The 26,931-nt window shown below is 49.3% G+C and overlaps 1 protein-coding gene across 1 annotated transcript in view; it reads left to right on the forward strand.

The window, feature by feature from the left end:
* Positions 1 to 1,872: 1,872 nt before the first annotated feature.
* RAB6B (RAB6B, member RAS oncogene family) overlaps positions 1,873 to 26,931 on the forward strand; it is a 117,123-nt gene continuing 92,064 nt past the window's right edge. Inside the window, 3 exon segments of the mRNA XM_038417644.2 lie at positions 1,873 to 1,963; positions 1,966 to 2,042; positions 2,044 to 2,173. Of these exon segments, the coding sequence (XP_038273572.2) occupies positions 1,888 to 1,963; positions 1,966 to 2,042; positions 2,044 to 2,173 (283 nt within the window). The 5' untranslated portion in view covers positions 1,873 to 1,887.

Here is a 26,931-nt window from a genome sequence, read left to right on the forward strand (position 1 = left end):
GATTGGTCCCAAAACCGATCCCTGAGGAACTCCACTGGTAACCTCCCTCCAACCTGACAGTTCGCCTTTCAGTAGGATCCGTTGCAGTCTCCCCTTTAACCAATTCCTTATCCACCTTTTGATGTTCTATTGATCCCCATCTTCTCCAATTTAACTAATAATTCCCCATGTGGCACGGTATCAAATGCCTTACTGAAATCTAGGTAAATTAGATCCACTGCATTTCCTTTATCTAAAAAATCTGTTACCTTTTCAAAAAAGGAGATTAGGTTGGTTTGGCACGATCTACCTTTTGTAAAACCATGTTGTATTTTGTCCCATTTACCATTGACTTCAATGCCCTTAACTAATTTCTCCTTCAAAATTTTTTCCAGGACCTTGCATACTACAGATGTCAAACTAACTGGCCTGTAGTTACCCGGATCACTTTTTTTTCCTTTCTTAAAAATAGGAACTATATTAGCAATTCTCCAATCATTCGGTACTACTCCTGAGTTTACAGATTCATTAAAAATTCTTGCGAATGGGCTTGCAATTTCAGGTGCCAATTCCTTTAATATTCTTGGATGAAGATTATCTGGGCCCCCCGATTTAGTCCCATTAAGCTGTTTGAGTTTCACTTCTACCTCAGATATGGTAATATCTACCTCTATATCCTCATTCCCATTTGTCATGCTACCATTATCCCTAAGATCCTCTTTAGCCTTATTAAAGACTGAGGCAAAGTATTTGTTTAGATATTGGGCCATGCCTAGATTATCTTTATTGTTGATTGTACTCCTCCCTATGGTCCTATGATCATATCACAAGTTAAGCAGGTTTGAGCCTGGTAACTGGGTGCATGGGAGCCCCAAAGACTAGTGATGCTCGTTAACTTGATAGTGGCATTTTTCCTTCTGAGACAGTCTTGATGCTCTGTCACTTTTTCCAGATCACCAGTGCTACCTGGCCACATTACAGCTAGCTTATTCCATTCCACCCTGCTGAGGCAGACTCCCTTATGTTTGTTTTTTAAAAAGTGCCTCTCCAGAGCTCACGATGCAAATTCACTCTGAAATTTCAGTCATATAAGGCACACACCCCATGAACCATGCGGTGGTGTTCCCAAGTGCAGTTAAATAACTGATGCATTCCACCCCAGAGGTACCTGGTTGATCTCCAATGGGCTACAGGAGCTCTTCCAGGGACTTGCTATGTGATCTTGGACAGTCACTTATTCTCTGACCTCTGACTCTCCATCTGTAAAATGAGAATACTTCTTTTCTCCATTTAGCCCATGATACTACATGGTCGCCCCAGAGCCCTGATGTGTAAACTGGGCAGAGATCACCTGTTATGGGTGTATCCAGCACCTAGCACCAGGGGGCCTCTGAGCCCTATTATAATGCTAACCATACCACCAAGTTGCACTTTAGCAGTGCAGGGTGCGATTCCTTTGTAGGGTTTGTTATTCCTGTTAAACAGTGCAGCATTTAACACAGCTGCTACTCTGAAACCAGTACGGCATTGGTCACCTTCGGGCAGTAAGGAGATGCTTGTGCCTAGCCTTTATTTTCCCTAGGCAGGAGGGGAAGGAAGGAGTCTGGCTCTGGTCTGGGCATGCTGGTGTGGAGCAGGGGGTGTTGGCCTGGGGGCTCTGGGAGGAGGTAATTTTGCCCACTTCTTCTCCCCCCCACTATGTGCTGCTGCTGCTGCACAGCCCCGAGGTCACTTTGTTCCCTCCCAGCCTCTCTCAGGTGAGGCAGCATTTTGCAGGTTGGCCCCCTGCAGCCGGAGCTGGCTCTAGCAGGGCCGCTGAGGCCGGGGGGCTGCTGCCCAAGGAGCCCTGCCCGCCCAGACGCAGCCGGCAAAGCTCCCTGCAGCACCGCATTGGCTGGCCGCTCCCGCATGACATCAGGAGCGGGGAGCCAGAGCGCAGGCGCCGGGGAGGGGGAGAGAAGATACAGGGGGCAGAGCGCGGTGCTCGCAGCATCCCCATCGCTTCGGAGCGACTCCGGCGCGTCCCGGCCCCGCCCGGCCGCTCCCTCCGCCGGCCAGCGAGCCCAGGGAAGGCAAGGAGCCTCCTCCCGCCCAGGGACCCCCTCCTGCCCCATGCCCGGCACCATGTCTGCGGGGGGAGACTTCGGGAACCCCCTGCGGAAATTCAAGCTGGTCTTTCTGGGGGAGCAGAGCGGTGAGTCTTGGGCTCGGTCCCGTGGGGCGGGGGGGGGTCCCCTTGGAGCCGGCCCCGCCTGTGCTGCAGCCTGCGCCCCCCGTGTCCTTTGCGGCTGCGGAGGGCGGCCCCGATCCTGCGGCCGGGCCCAGGGAGCCAGGTGCGGGAGGGGGGCAGCTGTGCCGAGGGGCGCGGCTGAAAGTGACCCGGGAGCGGCGCCTGGCACATGGCGCTGGTGGGCTGGCTCCTGGGGAGGGCGGCTCGGGCTGCGGGACTGTGCTGCATAGGGAGGCGTCCGGGGATGAAGCTGCAAGCCCTGCTCCAAGGGGAGGGCTCAGGCCAAACGGAAACCGCAGGATCAATGACCCAGTGCTAATACACCCGGGGTCCTGCCCAAGGGGCCTGCTCAAGAACTTTGTTGTTATTTTGCATTCCGCTTTGTAGCTGAGCTCCTGTCTGCTGGAGCAGGGACGGGCATCTGTCCGCAGCCCTGGGGGTGCAGAGAATTCCAGGGCTGCCCCTTTCCTGAGGTGGGTGGGTTGGGTTGGGGGGCACGCTGGTGGCTATTGGATTGTCTCTCAAGCAGCTGGCATGTCTTACACATACGGGGGGGGGGGATTGTACTGGGCAGTCTGGTGTAAAGAAGCCCTGCTGAGCTTTGTAGAAGCTGGATGTGAAAATAAAGAGGAGAGGAGAAGGAGACACACCCTGATGCTTGCCAAGTGCCTGAGCTGCGGCCTCCCTTCCCCGCCACACCTATATTGATATTAAAAACCCTTTGGGGGGGGGTAACAAGTCAGCAAGACCTGGCCATAAAATTATCTATTAATATCCCCCCAGCTCACAGCCTCCTGCCAGGGATTCTACCATCCGTGACCCTAACAGTGGCTCTTCTGTAACCAAACTTTGTCTGGCTCCCTGCGTCCGATGTGCCACCTGGCTGTTGAATGAAAGGCATTTGTTGCACAATATAAGGAGAGCTCATATGGAAACCTGGAGGGGTTCTGGGGCAGAGTGATTATCCTATAACGTCCTTAATGGTTTTGGTTTGCAGCACTGGGGAAGAGGGAGCTGGTGCTGTATGAGACCCACATTGCATGACTGCAGCTCATGGTTTAATTATGCTGTGCAGAACGTGCCTGTTCCTCAGACTTTCTGAAAGGGCGGAGGTGGGATGAGGATAAAGGTAAATGTCTGGCATTGATGACAGAGTGGATTAGATGGAGTTCCCAGCAGGATTCTGCTTCAAGATGCTCTTTAATCCAGATCCCTTGGCAGCGAGCAGCATGTTCAGTTGCCCTCTCTTTAGGGCTGAACTTGACTTTCCCAAACCTGGATGATGGAACAAAAGGTTGCAGGATGCTACACGCTGCCCATCCTGCAATGCCTTCTTTATTCATGGCTTTGCTGTTTCCTGTCATTTCTTTCTCATTGATGGACAGCGTCCCAGAGCAGCTCCCCTTCCCCAATTTGCCCCCTCCTTCAATGGGCGCATGCATGCAGGGCTCCCAGGTGTGCAGGAGTTTCTGATTCTGACAAAGAAGATGCTGCAATGTCTAGAGAACAATATTTGCCATATGTGCAGTAAGGGGGAGGGGAACAGAACAATCTTGTCGTGACTGGAGGGCGTCTCATGATGGAAAAGTGCAAGAAGTAGCAATATGGATTTGGGAAGGGGGGCTGGACTGCCCCAGGAACTCAGGAATGGTGTGAAGATCATCCAGAGCTATGCATTTTTAATGATATTTTTGACTGTCTTGGATGAATGTTGTGTCGCGTGGAGGAGAGACCAAATGACCCGGGCTTCATACACACATGCAGAACCAAAACAAGAACTCCTGGCTGATGATCAATTTTCTCATCCTTTTTCCTCCCTGCCCTGAGCTTCTCCATACTTGGCCCGCCCTGCGGGGGCTAGATAAGCAAGAACAAAAGACTCTTTCCCACCTTTGTCACTTTATTAACATCCTTCACAGGGCTGTTAGCAGCTATTGTTCATAGGCCTGTAGCAACTTACTTGCCTTCCTCTGGGGTGTGTGGGTAGCCATGGGGGCAGTGAAGGGATCCCTCTAAAGGGCTGACTTGTTCAGCTATCTAGCTCTGAAAACCCATAGGGTGGGATTTTCAGCACTGGCCTAAGCTCCCACTGAAACCAGTCGGAGTTTCTCCAGGGACTTGAGTGGGAACGGAGTCCACAGTGAGCACTTCTGAAAAACCCACTGGGGTCTCTGAAGTTATGGATTCGCCACCATCAATCAGCAAAGCAGCAAATGAAGACGCTCCCTCCAAATTAGCAGCTGTGCTCCCAGTGCCTGAGACCTTTGTCAGTGAATAGGGAAAGGAGACAGCTGAATACCCTTCCTTTATGTACAGAAACCATGAACTTTACTCAGACCTTTCCATTGAGAACCCCTTACGTTCCATTTGCAGCCTCCATTATTCTTCCTCTAATGACAGACCCCAAATTCTGAATCTGTCATTTACTTGCTGGCTAGCAAACCACAGCCTGATAGTTGCTGTCAAAAGCACAGCTGTAATTGAAATCAGTCCACTTTTCAATGGTATTTCATCTTTTCCTCTGTTCACAGTGTGGAATTTCAGAGAATGGGGGACAAACTCATTAAGCTACAGTCACTGCTGACCAATTATTAGACAAAGGCAGCCTGTGATTTGAGGTTGAGGAGTGTTACCTTGAAAGGTGCTTCTGATCTGTATAGAGGGGGTCACCAGAGAAGCTTTCACCCACACATCTGGCTGCATTGAGCTAGGTAGTCTGTATATCAAAAGTGTTGCTTTTTAAATTGCTATGTCTCTATTTAGTTGCCCTTCACCAGGGTATCTGAGCACCTTTGCCTTTTACCATTTCTATGACATTAACGATTCCTCCAGTGCTGCATCATAAGAAAAGTCAGGGGGAAAAAGTGATTTAAGTGCTCTTGCAAATGTATTGATTGACAATCAGAGATAGTAACCATCTTCCAATAAAATATGTCTCTAAGGGGAGAAGTATATTTATCACCTCATATAGAGGGGGTGGTTTGGTTAGTTGGTTTGGTTTTTTTACAGAAAAATGGTATAAAATCTGGAATGAACACTTTCAAAGCTTAACTTTGCCACCATTATTTCTGTTTTGAAATGGTTCCTTTACAACTGTGGCAGTATTTCTATTGTTCAGATCCACATTTGCCCCAGATTTTCAAACAGGAACAGTTCGTTAGAGAAACCTACTGCGTGATGTAATGTACAGAGCCTGGGCTGGCTATTGTCTTTTCTATGTCCCCTCTAACCAAAAGCCTTTGCAAGGGTTGGAGGGTCAGGGACTACCGAATCTAAGACCTGCAGCTGCAGGGTCTTGCATGAGTGATTTTTTTTTTGCGCACGCGCACGTGCACACCCCCCCTTGTCTGACAAATCACTGTTATTCCTCTCTCAGGATAAGTCTCCCATCTGCACATTAACCAGCACATTTAGAATGTGAGCCAGGGAGAGCCTTGAGAGGCAGTTGAATCAATCCTTCCTTATTGCATGCAAGTCACACCCTTGATCCCATTTCCTCTGTATAAGGCTCATGAGTGGATCGGGAGTCTGATTGTTGACTGGAGGGTCTTCCAAGGGCTGCTTTGGGAAACAGGAATGATTAAAATGCCCCTTTCTGTTTTCACATGAAACTTTCTATCCAGTTTTCAGAGTAGCAGCCGTGTCAGTCTGTATTCGCAAAAAGAAAAGGAGGACTTGTGGCACCTTAGAGACTAACAAATTTATTTGAGCATAAGTTTTCATGAGCTACAGCTCACTTCATCGGATGCAGTGCATCCCAGCAGAGCCAGAGCAAGGAGATGCCCCCAGGCAGTGACTGTAGTCTGACTGAAGTGCTATTGATCAAAGGCTGTATGAGCTCAGTTGTAACAGGTCATACAGCTTATCGTCAGCTCTCAGAAGCATTTGAAATAAGTATGGAGGAGGGGCAATGATGGTTGCAAGTGACCTCGGGTGTCTCCTGCAAAAGAAGTCACTGCCTTTTCCCCATCGATCTAGCATGCTGGCTACCAAGTGCCCTGTGTTCACAGGACAGAGTGCCAGGTCCTCAGCAAGTGTCCTCTCTGTCCACTCAGGAGAGGATGTGCATCCATGGACATCTCTGCATTAAAGTGAGATCCTGGCACTTTTGCTCAGAGGCTCTAAGGCTGATTCTATCTGTGGTGCTGTACCAACCCCTTGTGTCTTACAGCCCATCCCAGTAAACATGTCGCTCAACTGGTTGTTAAACTAGCAACAAGATTAGCTTCACACTTCATTTCCTCCCACTGATTCTTATTTCGAGTAATATTCCCATCCAGTTTTCAGGTCAGCTGTACATGCCGCCACCGGAGGAATTGGAAACCAGGTGGGCCTGATTTTGAATCCATTTATATGCCTGGGGATCAGGAGTAACTCCATGGATGTCAATGGCATTACACTGGAAATCAGAATCAGGCCCATTGCATGTGTAGCACTGAAAGACTCTGGCTTAAAAACTCAGGGATCCAGAGGGGGACATGGAACAGAGAACCTCCGATAGTGCCCACTGCTCCTCAAAGGCATCTGAGGAGTCAGTGGACACTGCCCAGAGGAATTCTGCCCAGAGGCGTGATTGGATGAAGGATCGGAAATAGGCCCCACGGTCACAGAGAAACCCCCCACATCCAGCTTCCTGATATGATGGACAGCCATCTTGTACAGCATCAGGAGGAGGTTGACAAGGAGGTCCTATGACTTCATGGGGCCGTAGATGGGGTGTGCATGAATCAGGAGGTGCGGGGAAAAATGCATCCAGAACTTCAGTACGAGGTTCTAGAGGATCCGGAAGAGTGGCTGCAGCCTGATATGCTCCACATAGATATGCACCAGGGTCTTTTTCTCACTGCAGAAAGAACAGGTGTCAGGCAGTTCATGACCGGTGCCAGGTACACACCCATGCTTATGGCTCTATGGAGGAGCTACCCACTAATATCTCTGGTGGGCTGTGGAACCATGGTAGGGCACAGACTGGCCCACCAAGGTCTCTTGCTCTTCAAGTGGTTGGACCTGTTGCCACCTATGATGTTGGGGTGGGACATGAGGTCAAGGAAGTGGCTCGTCTGAAGCCTCAGCATATACAGACCATCTGATGTCATTCAGTGACATGTTGGAGAGGCATATGGGTGGGGGGCCGATAACAGGTTCCAGAGGGCCAGAGGCAGAAACCTCCCGCAGGGCACGTGCGAGTATTTCAGTGCAGCAAGACATCTTGGGGCCCTACCGAAGGCCTGGTGTTCCAAGCCATGAGTGCTGACTGTTACCGCCCTGGGGGAAGGCACATCGTGAATGAGGCAGACAGACTGCAGGAAGAGAAAGGAGGGTGCCATGGTGATGGCAATTGAATGTTGCCCTGGAAAACTGGGTCCTCCCCCTCTCTGACACAGATTTCCTATGTTATGCTGGGCACATCACTTAGCCAAGAATTTTCACAAGAGCTCACCAATTGTGTGTTCCTCATTTTCTGGGGGCCTGATGTGAGACCTGGGACCAGCTTTGCAAAAGTGCTGAGCACTCACAGCTGCAACTAAAGTCAATGGGAGCTGTGCTGTGCAAATAGAAAGTGCTATAGAAAGCTGAGTACTTTGAAAAACCAGGTCCAAGGCATCACAGATTGGACACCCAAAGTTAGTGGATACTTTTGGCCTTAATCTCATGGGCCTCAGTGCCCCACCTGTATAATGGGGACGGCGGTACGCCATCTTCTCACAGGGGTGTTGGGGGAAAAAAAAGGGTCGGTCCTCGGGCCAGTTTTGTTCAATATCTTCATAAATGATCTGGAGGATGGTGTGGATTGCACCCTCAGCAAGTTTGCAGATGACACTAAACTGGGAGGAGAGGTAGATACGCTGGAGGGTAGGGATAGGATACAGAGGGTCCTAGACAAATTAGAGGATTGGGCGAAAAGAAATCTGATGAGGTTCAACAAGGACAAGTGCAGCTCCTGCACTTAGGACAGAAGAATCCCATGCACCGCTACAGACTAGGGACCGAATGGCTAGGCAGCAGTTCTTCAGAAAAGGACTTAGGGGTTAGAGTGGACGAGAAGCTGGATATGAGTCAACAGTGTGCCCTTGTTGCCAAGAAGGACAATGGCATTCTGGACTGTATAAGTAGGGATATTGCCAGCAGATCGAGGGATGTGATTGTTCCCCTCTATTCGACATTGGTGAAGCTTCATCTGGAGTACTGTGTCCAGTTTTGGGCCCCACACTACAAGAAGGATGTGGAAAAATTGGAAAATGTCCAGCGGAGGGCAACAAATATGATTAGGGGACTGGAACACATGACTTATGAGGGGAAGCTGAGGGAACTGGGATTGTTTAGTCTGCGGAAGAGAAGAATGAGGGGGGATTTGATAGCTGCTTTCAACTACCTGAGAGGGGGTTCCAAAGAAGATGGATCTAGACTGTTCTCAGTGGTAGCAGATGACAGAACAAGGAGTAATGGTCTCAAGTTGCAGTGGGGAAGGTTTAGGCTGGATATTAGGAAAAACTTTTTCACTAGGAGGATGGTGAAACACTGGAATGCATTACCTAGGGAGATGGTGGGATCTCCTTCCTTAGAAGTGTTTAAGGTCAGGCTTGACAAAGCCCTGGCTGGGATGATTTAGTTGGGGATTGGTCCTGCTTTGAGCAGGGGGTTGGATTAGATGACCTCCTGAGGTCCCTTCCAACCCTGATATTCTATGATTCTATGATTAATGTCTGTGAAGCCGTCAGGTACTCTCATGATAGCATCATAGGAAAGCCCAGGAAGAAATTAATCATTTTGTTTGCAGAACAGGGTTTGCATAGTGGGCAACAAATAAAATCGGGGCCACACATTGAATACCAACAAGACAACAAACTATTGAGTAGGTGCTTGTTCAGTGATCACAGTCCAGCCTACGCACTGAATGAGGCAGGGATTCCATGGAAAAAGTGCTGGTGATCATGTGACAAAAGACTGGGGCTCTGGCTTAGGATGTGAAGACTCAGGTTTAATTCCCTCCTCTGCCATGAACTTCCTGTGTGACCTTTGGATATGCTGCTTAGCCTCTCAATTTGCTGTCCCACAAAGCATGGTTGTTAATGCTTCCCTACCTTCCTGGGATATTATGAGAATAAAGACACTAAAGATTTTGCAGTGCTTTGAGATCCACGGATGAAAAGTATGATACAAGAAATAGTTGTTGTGCAGCCATAATAATATGCTTTTTTAAAGTGTACCTTTTGTGTGTAATTACACAGCACACTCCTAGCATCTCCCTACAAATGAATCTAATGAATGAAGTTTTCAAATTACCATGCAGTTTAACTGCCCTTTCACTATCTGTGGATTTATGTGGTGTCCCTTGGTTCAGTTGATGGTTATCCTCACTAGGTATCTGTGCTGGAAGAAGTTCTGACATGGCTTTTGTCAATCCAGGAGCTTTTCACAGTCATTTCCTATTTCCACCAGAGCTCATGCATCTGCAGTTACGTGGTTGGACTCCTTGATCTTCTCTTGAGGACATTTATTCCTTGGTTGTTCGTTGGAAGTGACTCTTGGGATGGAAAAATTGTCCTTGGCACTACTCTTTCCCCTGTATCTCTTGTCCCTGCCATTTCATACCAGTGGTTGTCTTCCTGGCCCAGGAGTTTAGGTGTTCGGAAGTCTAAACTGTTTGGAAGGTGGGAGTTGCATGGGGAGGGAAGAGAAGTCACATGGCTGGGGGGGAAGGGGCGCCAAAGGTTCAGATAAGCTGCAGAAAAACATTTAAACTTCGGAGTGATTCTCTGAATTCCACCCAAACTTCGGCCCTTCTGGGGTCACCAGTTCTGCGGAGGAGCCAGCCCCTGTTGTGCTGTTTCAGGGGAGCTGTAGAGCTCTGAGTGTTCGAGCCAGTACACCAGTGTTGCTGGTCAGGAGCTGAGCACGGTGGTTCTATTTGTTCTTCCTGACCTCTCTGGCTTACTCGAACGCTTCGCTGGTAGTTGGCAGGCATCTGTCAGGGTGCTGCTCTGCCATAGGTGCTGGAACTAAGGGTGCGTGGGGTGCTGCAGCACCCCCTGGCTTGAAGTGGTTTCCATTATATCCAGGGTTTACAGTTTGGTTCAGTGGTTCTTAGCACCCCCATTATCAAAATTGTTCCACCACCCATGCGCTCCGCATGTGTTCCCCTGCCACTAGGATTGCATGTGAAACCTTAAAAAAGTCAGTGCTGAACAACAAACCGGTCATGAGGCTTTTGCCCCAAGACCGGCTGCAGGCGTTGCTGGGAGCTGGCGGAGCTATGTGAAATGGGTGGGAAGCCAAGAGGGGCCCGGTGCACTGTGTTCATACCCTGGCCACATGCCCCACCCCAAGGACAAGGGAGTCAGCTGAATATTGCTTTGCAGTCCCAGAAGCTCCCACCTCCTACAATCGGCCCACCTACCCAGCCACTGTCTCCTTCTTTCCAGCGAGATCTTGTCCCAGAAGATGCTCCTGGGGCAGAGCTCTCCTGTGGGCTGTCTGGCTCTGCAGGCATTGGTAGGCTTGATGTATGCTCCAACTGCCCAAGCATCGCTATTTTAGAAGTGCAGACATAGACAGGACCGGCTCCACTCAGCAGGGGAACCAGAATGGTTTTTAATTATACATCAAGATGCTTGATGGTTCCCTTTCTCATTTCGTTCACTCAGTTGTTGGTTTTTCTCTTTTCTTTGTACCAGCTTTTCTTGTTTCCATCTCACTCATCTTGTTCGTAACTGATCTTCCCCTTTCTTATGTTCCCTTCCCTCCCCCACCTCCCATTCTTTCTTAACTCTTGTGTCTGTCAGTTTGGACTCCTCCTTTTCATGTAATCCCCTTGGAATCCAAGTCCCCTCCCATGCATGGAGAAGGCAATTAAAATAGGAGCCGGCTTACATGCCATTTTTTAATTTTTCTCCTTCAAATATCTCTGGTGCACCCTGATGTTTGGGAAGATGACAGCCTGGCAGCTCTACGTAGGGCTGGATGCTGCATAAGCTTCCCTCAAATAGCTCAGCCAATACGCTTGAATCCTGAGCTGCAATACACCCAGTTATTTGCATCCTTAGTTCTGTCCCAGCTCTACCACGGCACCTCAATTTACACCTCCAGGAGTGCCCTGTGGTTCCGATCCAGCATCTTCACGTGGCTCACTCCTGACCTGCAGTGCCGATCTCAAGACACCCCCTGAGCAGAAGTTGTCGAGTGTGCCAGGTTGGTTGGTTGAGCTGAGACCACTGGACTCATTTCAGTTGTGAACGAAGCCAGAGTGGAACCCAGCTGAGTAAAGACAGCATACCATGCATCCCGTTCCAAGCCTTGCCAGTCATGGGGATTCCCTCCTGCTTCTACACTAGCTAGTAACGGTTGAGCACAAGTTGGCCCATACAATGGACTTGTTTGCTCGTGTCTGGACTAGGAACCTTCTGGTAAACCATCCTTTGGGTGCCTGGGGACCACTACTGATTCTGCATAGTCACCGCCTATGTTGGGAAACTGACCCTGTGTGGAGTTTAGTTGGTGAGTAGAATCCTAACAATGCGTTGGTTTGTAATTACCTAATTTTAATAACCACCGGAGGCTATCAGGAAACCTTGCAGACTAACTGGACGGTACCTGGGGGAATATCACAAGGGGCTGCCAATCAGCAACACTGACTAGCCTCCCTGGGAAGAGAAGGATTGAAAGGAAACTAAAGGGGCCAAAGAGAAGAAACAGCCTTACAATACACATGCCAAACTGCCTCCTGCTTGAGAAGTTTTAAATAAAAAGAAAAGGAGTACTTGTGGCACCTTAGAGACTAACAAATTTATTAGAGCATAAGCCTTCGTGAGCTACAGCTCACTTCATCGGATGCATTTAATGTAGCTCACGAAAGCTTATGCTCTAATAAATTTGTTAGTCTCTAAGGTGCCACAAGTACTCCTTTTCTTTTTGCGAATACAGACTAACAGCTGCTACTCTGAAACCTGTGATTATGCAAGTTTTTAAATAGTGTCTCTAAGAGGAAAAATGAGTCACTCTTGTTGGTCTCTGCCCAATGCCTATTTTATACCTATGCATAGAAGATTTCCTGATGCTAGGAGGTCTCTTCCTGTGACATCAGAACCACACTGCCATAGAAGACTATGCCACCTGATGCTTCCATTGCTGCTATGCTATTGGGTTCTCTTTAGCATGTTCTCTGGGTTGCGCCATCCCTGCATAGTCCAGAACCTCCAGCAGCTCCCACTGAAGTGAATGAGAGCTCGGGTGGCTCAGCACTTCTGAGGCTAGGTTTGCACTTCCAGTGGTTTGTAGAGTACAGACACCACATGCCCAGCCTAGTGTGGGTGTAAATAGCAGTTGTAATGCGGTGAGACCTCGCTCAGGTGAGTAGAGCAGAGTGCCCTACCATGCCCAAGATGTGCCTCCAGCATACTACTCTAATATTTTAGCAGTGTGATGTCCCACTGCAGTGAAAGGCTCCAGCAGTGGGGAAAGGAGCTGCTGGAGCTTTTCCCCTGCTGGCTCCTCCCTACCAGAACCTTTCCCTGCAGCGTGATAGCTGTGCCACCATAGATGCAAACTGCCTTTCATAGATTCATAGATACTAAGGTCAGAAGGGACCACTCTGATCATCTAGTCCCGACCTCCTGTACAGCGCAGGCCACAGAATGTCACCCACCACTCCTATGAAAAACCTCACCCATGTCTGAGCTATTGAAGTCCTCAATCATGGTTCAAAACTTCAAGGAGCAGAGAAGCCTCCCTCCAGTCAACCATGCCCCATGCTACAGAGGAAGGCAAAAAAACCTCCAGGCCTCTCAATCTGCCCTGGAGGAAAACTCCCTCCCGACCCCAAACATGGCAATCAGCCAACCCTGAGCACATGGCAAGATTCACCAGCCAGATACCCAGGAAAGAATTTTCTATAGTAAATCGATCCCATCCATCTAATATCCCATCTCAGGGGATTTGTCCTATTTACCCTGAATATTTAAGATTCAATACTTACCAAAATCCCATTATCCCATCATACCATCTCCTCCATAAACTTATCGAGTAGAATCTTAAAACCAGATAGATCTTTTGCCCCCACTGGCCTTCCCTTGGAAGGTTATTCCAAACTTCACTCCTCTGATGGTTAAAAAACCTTCGTCTGATTTCAAGTCTAAACTTCCTGGTGGCCAGTTTATACCCATTTGTTCTTGTGTCCACATTGGTGCTGAGCTGAAATAATTCCTCTCCCTCTCCTATATTTATCCCTCTGATATATTTATAGAGAGCAATCATATCTCCCCTCAACCTTCTTTTAGTTAGCTAAACAAGCCAAGCTCCCATCACAGCATGTAGGCACATGTGTAGTGCCTGCTACTCACAGGCTGACCTAGGTGTAGACAGACCTGCATGTCAGGTGCCTAATTTAGGTGTTGAAAGATTGATGAGCCTCAATGTAAGGCCTGTTTAAAAAAAAATCTATGGGACATTTTCCAACTGATTCTAAGATTTGGAGTCTCAAAAACGGGGGTTCTCACGAGCACCCAGATATAGTCTGAGGTTTCATCTCCCTCGATGAAATCTCTCTCCCCTCCTCCCCCGCCCCAGTGCATGGGCTATTACAAGATTTCCAGGAACATGGTGCATAGATCCTCTGCCCTGGGACAAATGTTCATCTCCTAAGAGTAAGTTGTTTTCTGGATCTGTATTTGACAGTGACTCTCACATGTCTAAGTTGTATTTATTTACATTGTTTACCAGAATGATTTAAGTCCTCTCACAAGACACTCTAAGCGTGTGAACAATTCTGGTGAAGGCAATGGGACTACTCAGGTGGATAAAGATGACCCCATCTGTAAATGTTTTCAGGATTTGGGCTTTATAAGGTTCTGTACTGTCATGCCCTTAAAAATGTGTTGTCTACTTATTTTGTCATCCCTGGCTTTGTCACAGTAGCTTGTGGGTTCTGGGGATTGTGTCTTGCTCAATGTAACACAAAGGAAATGAAACAGAGTCATTTTTCAAAATTATTTCAAAATTCACCATGCTCCTGCAAGTAAACTGATGGGTAGGAATGGGGAATAAAGCTTTGCCAGCAGAGTACTGGGAAATACATCATTAGCATGGACACTTGCAAGTACCGGTGCAACTGCGAGGTTGGGCTCCCAGTTCTGTTGGCTGTTCCCTTTCATGTGTCAAGCCGCAAACCATGCACTGAGGCCTGCTAGTTGGTATCTGTGCTCCTATTCAGGGACACAGTTAGCTTATAGGCTCTTAGAAGTACCCATTGAAACCGTGTGTGTGTGTGTGTGTGTATGTAGCTGCGTGTCCATGAGGCTCTCGATTCCCAGCTGTCGGCAGGTAATACAGGCAAATCTGTTTGAAAATGCATCCTGCTGAAATCCAGCTATGTGTTTGCATTTGTATGTTTGGGGCCAGAGGCTGTGGTAGAGGAAGGCACGAAGATAGCACCCTCCAATACTGAGCTGCCAGGGGACTGGAGCAGCCACAGATGACTTGAACAGCAGTGAGGGCCTGTCTGAGTTGTGGCAGCCTAATATTCCTGGAAAAAATTGCAGATGATACAAAACTACTCAAGATAGTTAAATCCCAGGCAGACTGCAAAGATCTATAAGGTGTCTCACAAAACTGGGTAACAAAATGGCAGATGAAATTCAATGTTGATAAATGCAAAGTAATGCACATTGGAAAACATAATCCCCACTATACATATATAATGATGGGGTCTAAATTGACTGTTACCATGCAAGAAAGAGATCTTGGAGCCATTGTGTTTTCTCTGAAAACATCCACTCATTGTGCAGTGGCAGTCAAAAAAGCAAACAGAAAGGGATAGATAATAAGACAGAAAATATCATATTGCCTCTATATAAATCCATAGTATGCCCATATCTTGAATACTGTGTGCAGTTGTGGTTGCCCCATATCAAAAAAGATATCTTGGAATTGGAAAAGGTTCAGAAAAGAGCAACAAAAATTATTAGGGGTATGGAACGGCTTCTGTATGAGGAGAGATCAATAAGACTGGGACTTTTCAGCTTGGAAAAGAAGCGATATGATAGAGGTCTATAAAATCATGACTGGTATGGAGAAGGTGAATAAGGAAGTGTTATTTACTCCTTTATCATAACACAAGAACTAGGGTCACCAAATGAAATTAATAGGCAGCAGGTTTAAAAACAAACAGGTTTAAAATAAACAAAAGGAAGTATTTCTTCACATGTTGCACAGTCAACCTGTGGAACTCCTTGCCAGAAGATGTTGTGAAGGGCAAGACACTAACAGGGTTCAAAAAAAGAACTAGATAAATTCCTGGAGGATAGGTTCATCAATAGCTATTAGTAGGGTCCTACCAATTTCATGGTTGTGAAAAACGTGTCACAGACCATGAAATCACCCCTTCCCTATGAAATCTGATCTCCCAGTGCTGCTGGGAATCTGGGGCTCCTAGCTGCTAGTCCAGCCGGGCTGGGGAGGGGCAGGAATTGTCTTTCCCCTGCACGGCCACTCTTGGTGGGGAGATCAGACCTGCCTCCTGAGGCAGTGCAGAAATGAACGTGGTACTCTCCAGACTTCTGCCCCTCTCCCCCCGCCACCTGTGGCTCTTACTGTGACTCCGGGTGCAGAGCTTGGGGCTTCCTTCCCCAGTGGTTTCTGCCATGGTTGGGGGCTTCCGTTCTCAGGGCTTCCACCTCCTGCCACTCCAGCTGGGGTTTGGGGCAGCCCGGGCTCTAGGCTCCAGCTGGGCCAGCCTGGGGTTGGGGCTTCTGCCCCTCCCCCACCACGGTTCCTGTGTGGCTCCGGGTGCTGAGTTCAGGGCTTCCTCCCTTGGCCGCTCCTGCCGGGGCTGGGGGCTTCTGCAGCTGGGATTCAGGACAGCCCCCTCCCACCCATTTTGGCACCCCTGCTCCCACCATGTGTGTTCTCCCCCCCCCCCCCATTTCAGTTCTTGATTTCTCCCTCCCCCCCGTCTCGTGATCCCAGTCTACCTTACTGTGCTGTGGACATGAGGCTAGATTCACACAGGTACTTTGGTGTGACCACACAGATCTTTAGGCACCTAGGAAATCCCTGGGATTCCCAAGGCCTGAGTCAGGTGCTGAGGCTCCCTCTGCCACGGGTGGGGAGCTGGGTGCCTTCGAATGGGCTTCACACAAGCCAGCGTGCCAATGGGAGCTGCCACACCTGGGGGTGTGTGTGTGTGCGCTAAATCCTGCCCCTCTCTCGGAGACAGTCACCTGAATCCGAGCTGCAGGGGGCGCCGCCTTCTGCTTGGGGTGCTCAGCAGCCAACCCTTTCATGGCCTATGCCCGATTTGCAAGCGCTCCCCTGTTATTCAGCCTAGGGGTTGGGGTACTGTGGGACCCCCAGGCCAAGTCCCCCCCGCCCGCTATGGGGAGGAGGGACTGGCAGAGCCGAGCCACCTCTCGGGAGGGTGCTTGACAATGAGCTGTGGCTTCTTCCGCCATGGGACTTGCTCAGTTACTCCTTGGGGATAATGAAGGACAGAGAGAGCCAGTAGGAGTGTGATTCTGTGGCCTGGGGTTCAGAGCCAGCATCCAGCCCCCTGCTCCAGCAACTGCATTATTGGAACAGCTTCTCCAGAACAGCTTCAGGGAGCTCAGAGAGGAGGCAGCATCGCTGCTGCATTAACATACCCTTCCTGCCAACCCCTTTAGCACCATGGCCACTGGCTGAGGGACTGATTGAGTCCCCTGAAGCCTTTCTGTTCATTCCTGTGGGCTCTGGATTAGGCCATCCATGGTCCCAATCTTTGTACAGCTGAGAACTCACTGGGAGAGAACTCTCCAGGAGAAACAGCGGTGCCTAGGAGGAAGACTTAGGGTATCCTCAGGTACCTGTGGGCCTGCCTGCAGCTTTCAGAAGCCGCTAATAAAAAGTGTTCTGGGCTCGGGGTCTGATCAGTCCGTGTGTGACTCTGATGACGTAATGCTTTTGGAGTGTCACCACTCCAGTGCGTTGTCCTTTGAGGTCCGGGGGTGAGTGGGGTGGAGTTCTGCATCAAGGCAGACCCCTTCGCTCCAGCGTGAAATAATCTCTCACACTAAACCCTCAGTGGTTAGGTGTTTAATTCGGTTCCCCGCAACCAAGAGGCCCAGCTGCTTGGTCAGCGTGAGGAATGGCATGCTAGACCTCACCTTTAGGTACAGCTATCCGGGAAGGAGGTGTCACTAGCAGGAGATATCCACCCTCCTCTCCAAATGCTTCCTGCTATGCATAGAATTCACCCAGAGGAGCAGAGACACTGTTATTAAGGAAATACCATATTAAGGGAACAATGAACGTAGCAATTTTTCAGTGACTTTTCACGAATTATTTTAAGGTTGGCCTTTCTCTGAGGAGATGCTGAACGGGGCGCCAGGGCATGGGCTCAGAATATAAATGATGCGGTTAGTGTTTGCTGAGTGGTGGCTGGATTTCTCAGATGGTGTCTGTGGGTAGCTCAGCGCAGCTCAGGTTCTTCCTGCCGCTCCCCCATAATCAGTCTGTGTTTGAAACGCACACACAGATCCTGGGCCAGATTCTCATTCACGCTAGGGCCCCTTTCCGCGGCTCTGCCAATGCCAAGGGGCCTTAATGTAGATGGGACTCTGGCCCTATGGCTTTGGCATTCATCTGGTCCTGCAGAGCTCTCACTGCTCAGCACAGACAGCCAGGGCATGTATGTGGGATTGGTGCCTGGAGCAGATCCTCGGCCTCATGCAGGTTTCCTGCCTGACAACATGTCATAACGGTGGTGGGTTGGGACCTCTGTCTGCCACCCAGGGTTACTGAAACAATGTATATAGTGGGGGTGCTGAGAGCCACTGAACCAAACTCTGACCTTGTATATAACTAAAACTACTTCACACCAGGGGGTGCAGCAGCACCCCTAGTTCCAGGACCTATGCTACCACTCCTGTCCCCTCACTACCTGGATGTCCCTCTGTGGGGACTCTCTGCAGAAAGGGCTCCAAAGATGGGGCAGGTGAGACAAGAGCAGGGAACTGGTCCTTCCCCATGGCTGCACTCTCAGAAGTGCTGCCAGAAGTCATGGCTGCCCCTCTGGTTTGGCACTGCAGCTGCTGCGGAGCTATCGCTAGGAGAGCCAGCAGCCAGGGAGGCAGGGGCAATCCTGGATCATTCCTGCTTCTGCACATCTAGGCCTCCCTGGGCCCTGGATCCCCAAGGTTGGGAGTCATCGCCTGCCCACCACTCCGCAGCCACACCAGCACCTCGCTGAGCAGTCCTGTCCTTCTGGCCCCCTTCAACGGGCTCCTCTTGGGGAGGGGGCAGCCTAGAGCGGCCTGTGATCTCAACAGCTCTAATCCCAGCGGAAGCGAGAAGCGCTTGGTGCGACAACACGTCTCCTTACAGGATCCGCTACACACAGACCCCAGCCTCGCCTGCAGGTGAGCTGTGCTCAAAGGTCATTGTTTAAATACACCTGAACGTGTCTGATGCTGAACTGAATTCTGACATGGTGAAACCCTTGAAATAATCCATGGCCTGATTCTGCTCCCTCTAAAATCCAGTGTAAAGCAGAGGCTATCCTGCAGGAATCCGTGGGGTCCATCAGGGTAATAGCAATGTGACAGGAGGATCCGGTCTTGTGAGGATGGGTATGCAGCAGAACAGCAATAGTGCCGCACCGATTTATACACTTTGTTCCTTTATTTGGATAAGTGCTGCTGAGTTTGAATTATTGATGCTAATACTTCCTAGCACGCCAGTAAATGTGTATTCTGTAACAGTAAGGCAGTCTTAATAACACAGCACTAGTGCAGAGAAGAGCTTGAGTCTGCTGTGATTTTTGTGTGGCTGACTGTGTGTGGATTTGCAAGGGGAGAATTAGCACCAACCTCGTGCAGTTGTAGATAAAATGCTGTACACACCATGGGGGAGGAAGGGGGTTCCTGTCGCTCCCACTCTGTGCCAGGTTTACAGGGCCAAGGACCCACTCAGGATGCTCCCTCCCCTTCCCACCAAGACCCACAGATTCCAAGGCCAGAAGGGACCATTGTGATCATCTAGTCTGACCTCCTGTGTAACACAGGCAAGAGAACTGTCCTGCAATAATTCCCAGAGTAGGTCTTTTTTTAGAGAAACATCCAACCTAGATTTAAAGATGGTCAGTGATGGAGAATCCACCATGATCCATGGTAAATTGTTCCAGTGGTTAATTACCCTCCCTGTTAGAAATGTACACCTTATTTCCAGTCTGAATCCGTCTAGCTTCACCTTTCTCTGTCGGACTGAAACCCATTGTCAAATATTTGTTCTCGAGGTAGGTGCTTTTGGTCACAGTTTCAGGGTTAATTGCATCTTTGAGCCCTCCACCCCTGCCCTTGGATCTTCCTCAAGGCACTCACTTTCCCCCCGCTCCCAGTGGTCACCACTCTCGGGCAAAGGCCTATCTCTCTCCCTCCAGACTGGCGTTTAGGTTTGGAGTCTTCCTGCACCTCACCTGATTTCCCCAGCAGGTCTGATCGGGTTCCAGCCCCTGTGGTGAACCTTTCCCCAGGGGCTACAGCAATGTCCACCAGGTACCAACCAGCCATCACATAGCATAGCACCTTTATTCTTAGGGTAAAAGTGTTACAGCGAAAACGTAACCAGTCCATGCACCTGCTGAAAGCTTATCCAAGGGCACCTTATCAGGCCTGAGCAGACCAGAGTGTTCCCAACCCTTCTGTAATGGGGCCTGTCTTTTTGCTGGATCAGAAAGAAGCTGTCAGTTTGAACACAGCCTTTTTATAGCAAAAGTCCTTTGTTTGTCTGGTCTGAGGAAGAACTCAGTTTGACCCAGTATCTGCAAGGTTGCTAGGGTGACCAGATAGTAAGTGTGAAAGATCGGGACTGGGGGTGGGGCTTAATTGGCACCTATATAATAAAAAGCCCCAAATATCGGGACTGTTCCTATAAAATTGGGACATCTGGTCACCCTAAAGGTTGTTCCACCCATGGAGGTGTTTGCAGCCTGAAGGGCTCACTTTAATCACTCCTCACTGGTGGTGGTTCCTGAGGGAACTGTGGTAACTCTCCCCTCCCCCACCATGGAGTTGCATACAATCCCACGGTGATGTGTAAACCATTCACACACTTAACACACTATGGCCCCACAGATATCACATGCAATATCTGTCTCACTTACAAACCATACTCAAATTGCCCTTGAACCATCTTCGTGTCATGCTAAATACATAGACTGCGCTCCTTGAGTCTATCACTCTAAGGCAGGTTTTCCAATCCTTTGATCAGTCTCAGGGCTCTGCGCTGAGCCCTCTCCAGTGTATCAACATCTGCTTTGAACTGTGGACATCAGAACTGGGCACACGATTCCAGCAGGAGTTGCACCAGTGCCAAATAGACAAGTAAAATAACCTCTCTCCTCCCACTCAGGGTTCTCCTGAATCTCACCTCTGTAGCATATTTGCTTGTGTTTGGAAGCCATTCCAAGGGGATTTGCAATGGTTGAAAGGAACATGGTCAACCTGTTTAGCCCCCACAGGTGTATTCTTGGAAAAGGACCATAAATCTCCTGCAGCATCATTGGAGGAGGTCATTTGTTTATTGTAATTGTTTGTTTATTTTCAGCATTACTAAGAGACCCTGGTGGCTTAAGGGGGTGGGTGATGGGCTGTGATGGAATTCATGTCTAAGTCACTGGTTCCGGCAGGCTGGCTGAGGGGGAAACTATCACCCCCAGATGGTTGGTTAGTGGCCTATGGAAGATGAGTTGGCCTCACCGTTGGCACTGCTGTTGGCTGGATCATTCCAGAGTCCAAGGATTTAGGCCTCCATTCTGCAAGGTCCTTAAGCCCGTGCCTAACTTTAAGCACATGATTTTAACGTAAATAGGACTTCTCAGGTGTCTAAAGGTGGGCATGTGCTGGGAGGGTCTTGTGAATCAGGCCCTAGGTAAGGGAGACTCCAAGCTACCTTTGGAGCCCGAGAGGTGTTTGCTAATGATTGGGGTTGGAGCACATCCATGGAATGTGTGTAGAAGTTCCTGGCACTGCTTCCTGCACTGTACCTGTTTTCAGGGATGTATGACTGACTCCAGTCAACATGGATGTCATGCTTCCAACATGCCTGACAGCTGTTAACATGCACAAGAAAAAACCAGGGGAGGTATGCAGATGGGGCAGGCCTTTTACCAAACTGCAACTCATTTTGGTTCATTTCCAGGCTTATTGGAAGGCTCAGTAGTGCCTAGAGGCCCCGATCAGGGATCAGAGCCCTGTTGTGCCAGGGGCTATATAGCCACATAACAGCACTTACACAGCTGTGTCTATTGATGTGCAGTTGCCTTGGTGCTTCTAAGGTTGCATGAGCATCTATTTTATTCCATGTAGATTCTTGTACCACCCTCATCTTCCAGTCGTGTCGTAAGTGATGTGGTCAATATCTGTCATGCATTTGTTCTCTTCTCCTCTCCCCAGGGGGAAGAGTGTGTGCAGTGGAGTGGTTTGTTTGGGAATGCGCACACATTGCTGCATTAGAGAAGGCAGGTCAAAGAAATGCACCTACCACTTGGAGGGGAAGGTCCATAGTTCCTGGGGCAGTTCATTCTGTTGTCTTGGGCTGGCCTCCGAGAAAGCACAACATGCTGCTTGCTTGATGCTGCAGGGTGCTGAGCATTTCTCAGGATCAAGCTCCATACAAGCAGACCTGCTGCTAACACAGCACTAACTACCACCTACAATACCCAGCTCATTTGCCTGCCCTCTGCTCATGCCAGAGACAAGTCTGCACAACCCAGTAGCAAACCTCTTGTAAGATTCTTGTAAGTCAGGAGATCAGGTGGGAAGAGCTTTGCTTGCAGAATGGTAACTCTCTACCCAGGTAGAGGTTAAAAACCAGAGCGTTTAAAGTAAATAATGCAAACTTTTTGGATCCTGGAAGTAAAATCTGGGTCAGTTCATAGTAGAAATCTTGCCTGGGGATTTTTTATGCTGTTTCCCTCCAGTTTGATTTCCTTTCCTGAACACCTATGCCTGCCTTGTACCACAGCCCTGCTTTCAAGGAAGCCGACTGCCAGCTTCTGATTGTTCTCTAGCTGTTTCCAGTGCATTAGCAGGAGACTCGCTGCAGCCTTTTCCTAGTGGCTGAGAGCATTACGTGGCCGAGCCCCCAGCCTTCTCTGAGTGTACTGGAGTGCAATTCTCCTGGAAGTGGCTGTGTGCACATCCAACGCATCCGGATGTAGGCAGGGCTGCTAGGGTAAATGGGGGTGGGGCTTGAGCACCTCAGATGGAATGCAGGATGTAAGTGCCAGCGTTTAATAGTATTGATAAATCCCTACAGCCCCGTGGGGCCCGCTGCAGCCATCGTCCCAATGAGGCCTGCAGGCCCTGCTAGTGCCAGTGCCACTTGAAGCCATTGATTCTAATGGGTGCCCAAACGGCATAGGTAAAGATGGGCCCCACCTCATCTCTCCACACGAGTCACCAGGGCCTGCCTCTTGCATAGGTGTTTCCAGGGTGGCCGAATATACTTGCCAAAGAAGTTTGAGTCAGCCAGAATTGGATGGTGTACCTCCCCCTCTCTCCCCATCGCCTTCCAGGGAACCTGTTGCTGCTAATGCTGGACCCTAGCCCTTCACGCAGCCCTGTCTCAGTCTGTGGGGCAGGTAGTCCCCTGCCGTATGCTCATCCTGCAGATCTGTCCTGGGGTTCTGTACTGAGGGGGGCGGGGGAGGCCCAGAAACCACCTCTCCAGTGGTTGAAGCTTTTTGCTTTGGGAATGAACATTTTCCCTAACTGCCAGGGTAAGTGACAAGTAGCAGCTGGGTGCATTAGTGGGGAGCTAATTCTGTGCACCTATTACCAGCGGATGGCTTCATACAATTGCATGCATGTGACTGATGAGCTGCTTGCTGGCCCTTGGTAGGAAATGGGATACAATTACAGCATCAATCTATTCCTCATATTGCATTGCATTTTCTCAGGGTCACAGCATCCATTAACTCCCCACTGCTGTCCTCAAACAAGGGTTTGAAGAATTAATGCCATGCGGAGAAAGCATTGCTCTAGAATAAACTGTGCCTCCCTCTGAGAGGCTGCCATGCTGCCCCCTAAGCAGCTCCCCCGTTGGGTCGCTCCCCCTTGGAGACTGGCTCTGTTTCTGTGCATCACTCCAGTAAAGCCCAATGGGATCTTGCCTTCCACTCTGCAGGATTCTCTCCTCCTTGCTCTCAGTGCTCTTGTGACTAGGGCATTAGACTGGGACTCGCGAGATCAGGCGTCCTCTTCTGGCTCTGCCACAAACTCCCTATGAGTCCTTGGGACCAAATTTCCAAAGGGATTTAGACACTTAAGGAGGCAAATAGGCGACCCCTTGGATTTTTAGAAGAGCCCAAGGAGGTTAGGTGCCTAACCTGCCAAGGTGCTTTTGTATCTGGATCTTTTGGTACCTAAAGAGGCAAAGCACTGGACTGGGACTCAGAGCCATGAGTCTATTCCTGGCTCTGCCATTGGTCTGCTGGGTGACCTGGGTAAGTCACATACTCACTCTGTGCCTCGGTTTCCCCATCAGTAAAATAAGGATAATAATACTGACCTGCTTTGTACAGTGCTTTGTGATCGCCTGCTGAAGGCACTAGGTAACAGCTAGCTGGCATTGACTGTAGGTTTTTATTATTAACCTTTGAAAATCCAGCCCTTAATTTCTCTGTGCCTCTGTTCCCCCTCTATATAATAGGGCTGATGTATTATTTCTCCCATCCTTTGTCTGGCTTGTCTATTTAGATAGCAAGCTGGGGGAGTGGCGGGGGGGCAGAAACTGCCTCTCACCCCTGTACATTCATTATGCACAATGGAGCCCTCATCTTGGCGGGGTCATTAGATGCCATTGTCCTATAAATCATCATAATCTTGTCTTCCCTTCTGCTTTATTCACCCTTTCTGCCACCCTCCTAGGTGTCATAGTAGCAGCTGTGTTAGTCTGTATTTGCAAAAAGAAGAGTACTTGTGGCACCTTAGAGACTAACAAATTTATTAGAGCATAAGCTTTCGTGAGCTACAGCTCACTTCATTGGATGCATTTCATCCTCCTAGGTGTGTCTCCCATCTTCTAAATTTCCCCTTGATTTCCCCTTGATTTGAAATGCATCTAGTGAAGGGGGCTCTGTCTGAGCAAGCGGGGGAAACTTTTGTAGTCTCTGAGCTCTCTGGAGCAGGGCCTGTATTGGGGCAGGTAGTACAATGTTCTAAGTGTATTGCAGCCCTGATCCCTAACTGAGGTCCTGAGCTGTTAACACAATAGATATAGCTATTGCTGTTTGTTCATTATAATCGGGGAGAAAGGAATCATTCCCCCTCAATTTTGGGTCTGACACTACCAGTAATAACCACCCACCTTCCTTGATCTAAGTGTAATGGAGTCAACGCTGGGGGCCTGTGTGAAAATTTTAAATGCTGATGGGCTAGGCTCTGGGTGGTGGAGCTGCTCTCTCTGCATCCTCACATGCTGCAGGGCCACGGACCTTGCAAAATCCCTGCAAATGTAACATGCTGAATTGTCTCTCACCTCTCTTACCATACCATTCAACTTTCCTGGGAAGGGGCAGAAGCCCCATCCCGGGGTGTGAGGAAAATTGTGAATTTTGTTATGAAGATGTCAGCATGCATATAGTACACATACGCGCTGCGATTACCCTGCTTGGGACTTACAGACCCTCTTCCAGGTGCATAGCCATTCTCATCCTTTCTGAAGGCACCCAAGTCATCCTTTGTGGGCAGGTCTGACCTCAGGATGAGGAGGCTTCGCTTGTATTCACTGGCAGAGTGGGGTTGTGGAAACTAAAGAGCTAGGAGTCCACAGCTTTGCAGCATGACTCCGTTCTATTGAGAGATATTCAAAACAAAACATTTATTTAGGAATACCAGGAGAAGCCGATTAGAAGGAGAAAATAATGTGAACATCTCCGTTTGAAGGAGTCAGCAGAAAATAACTCCTGAGTCTCAGATGGGAAGTAACATTGGACCTGGGGAAATCTGAATAAAAATACTTCTTAATATCTGCTACATCTGTTGGAACTGGAGCTTGCTCCTTTCTCACCTGCTGATGTCAGAAATTTGAGGGCTGCCAGTTGCATGCTTCCGGCATATATGTACTAAGAGACCCCGCCCTGCGAAATAAACAGACGGGGAGCTGAATCACTGTGCAGCCTGCCCGGGTCCTAGAGGGAAGCTGTGATGGAACCAGGAGTAAAATTCAGGGTCTCCTGAGTCTCTGTTGAATGCTTTAAACCAACCCATCTTCCCTCCCTCGTTTCCCAAGGGGTGTTGCTTGTCCCTGCCTGAGATGCACTCCTGGCACACCCATCGGCATGCCAGAGGAGGGGAGTGTGTGTGTTTGGTTTTCTCCCGACAACGTTAAGTGCCTGTGCTACAAGGTGCTCAGGCAGCTACCTGCAACAGGCAACTAAAGGAGGCTGCTTTAGCTGGACAGCATGAATATTGGGGCTAGTCAATTAGCTGAGTGCTGCCTGGTATCATGCCGGTGATATTCAGCTCACAAACGTCCATCCTTCCCTGCCTGGCTGCTGCTGACACAGCACAGCTAGAGGCGGCAGCAGCCAGCCTCGTTGCTTGGCAGCCAGACCGCAGTGCCCCATTCACCTGACTGTGCCAGGAGAAGGAGGCGGAGAAGTACAGTCCTCCATCCTGGTATCAACATGGAAGGGGAAGACCCTGTCTAGCCCTCCTGAGAGGAGAGGGGAGAGAACCTGCCTCAAACCAATTCCCCGGTTATTATGAGTATAACCTTTCTGTCAGGTGAAGCCATCAGCAACCAGGGCCGGGTTCAATATCTAGGGATTCCTTTCTATTGATACAACACAGAACCAGCTCGAGCCCCCACCCAGTAACCTGGGAAATTTACACACCACCCTGGGTGCCTCGGAGAGGCAATATTTCCCTGCTCCCAGTCAGAGAATCTGACTGTAGAAAAGAAACTTTTAATAAAAGGAGAGAAGTAACTGGGTGTGTGTTTGGGGAAATATTGCAGACAGGGTTCATAAACATAAAATGTGAGTAAAAGACCCACCCCCAACTAGGTTGGACAGTGTCCTTTTTCCCTCAGTCTCTTAAGTTCAAGAACCCATAAGTCTCTTTCACATGCCCGACCCTTCTCTGCACCCCACTCACAGTTGCTGTCCTTGTTCAGTGCAGACCCAAAGTTCAGAGGTGCAGCTGCAGAGTTCACCTCCTCCCAGATTGGGTAAAGAGATACCTTATTCACTGCCCCTCTCTGCCAGCCACTCTTGCTCACTGCTTCTGCTAGCCACCTGCTCACACCACATCTCTCCACCAGTTACCTGGCTGGTCATCTGCTCATCATACCTCTCTACCAGGCACCTGGCTGGCCACTCATTCACCAGCTGGCCTCTCAGTCACCTACCACCGGCCTCTCTGCTATGACTTCTGCATAGCATTCTCCTAGTAATTAGCAGGTCTTTACAGGCTGGGCAGAAACACTGCCCCATTTCAAGTGATTTTTAGCTCTGAGTGAACAATTAAAAGAACAAAAGAGGCTCCTAATAAAGCCAATTTAATTCTATTCTTTGAGCAGCCAGACCAGACCCTTCAGCCTCATAGCTAGTATTCCTATTCCACTCCCACTTCACAGAGCTCTGACACTCAAGCCCCTACTTAACGAGTTTATTTCAACTGAGAGTGACCTCCCTCATTTGAGACAGGTTAAGCACAGTCCTGCTTTCCTACAATAATTACAACACT

This window comes from Dermochelys coriacea, chromosome 9, assembly GCF_009764565.3.
Source record: "Dermochelys coriacea isolate rDerCor1 chromosome 9, rDerCor1.pri.v4, whole genome shotgun sequence".
In the NCBI taxonomy this organism is placed as follows: Eukaryota; Metazoa; Chordata; order Testudines; family Dermochelyidae; genus Dermochelys; species Dermochelys coriacea.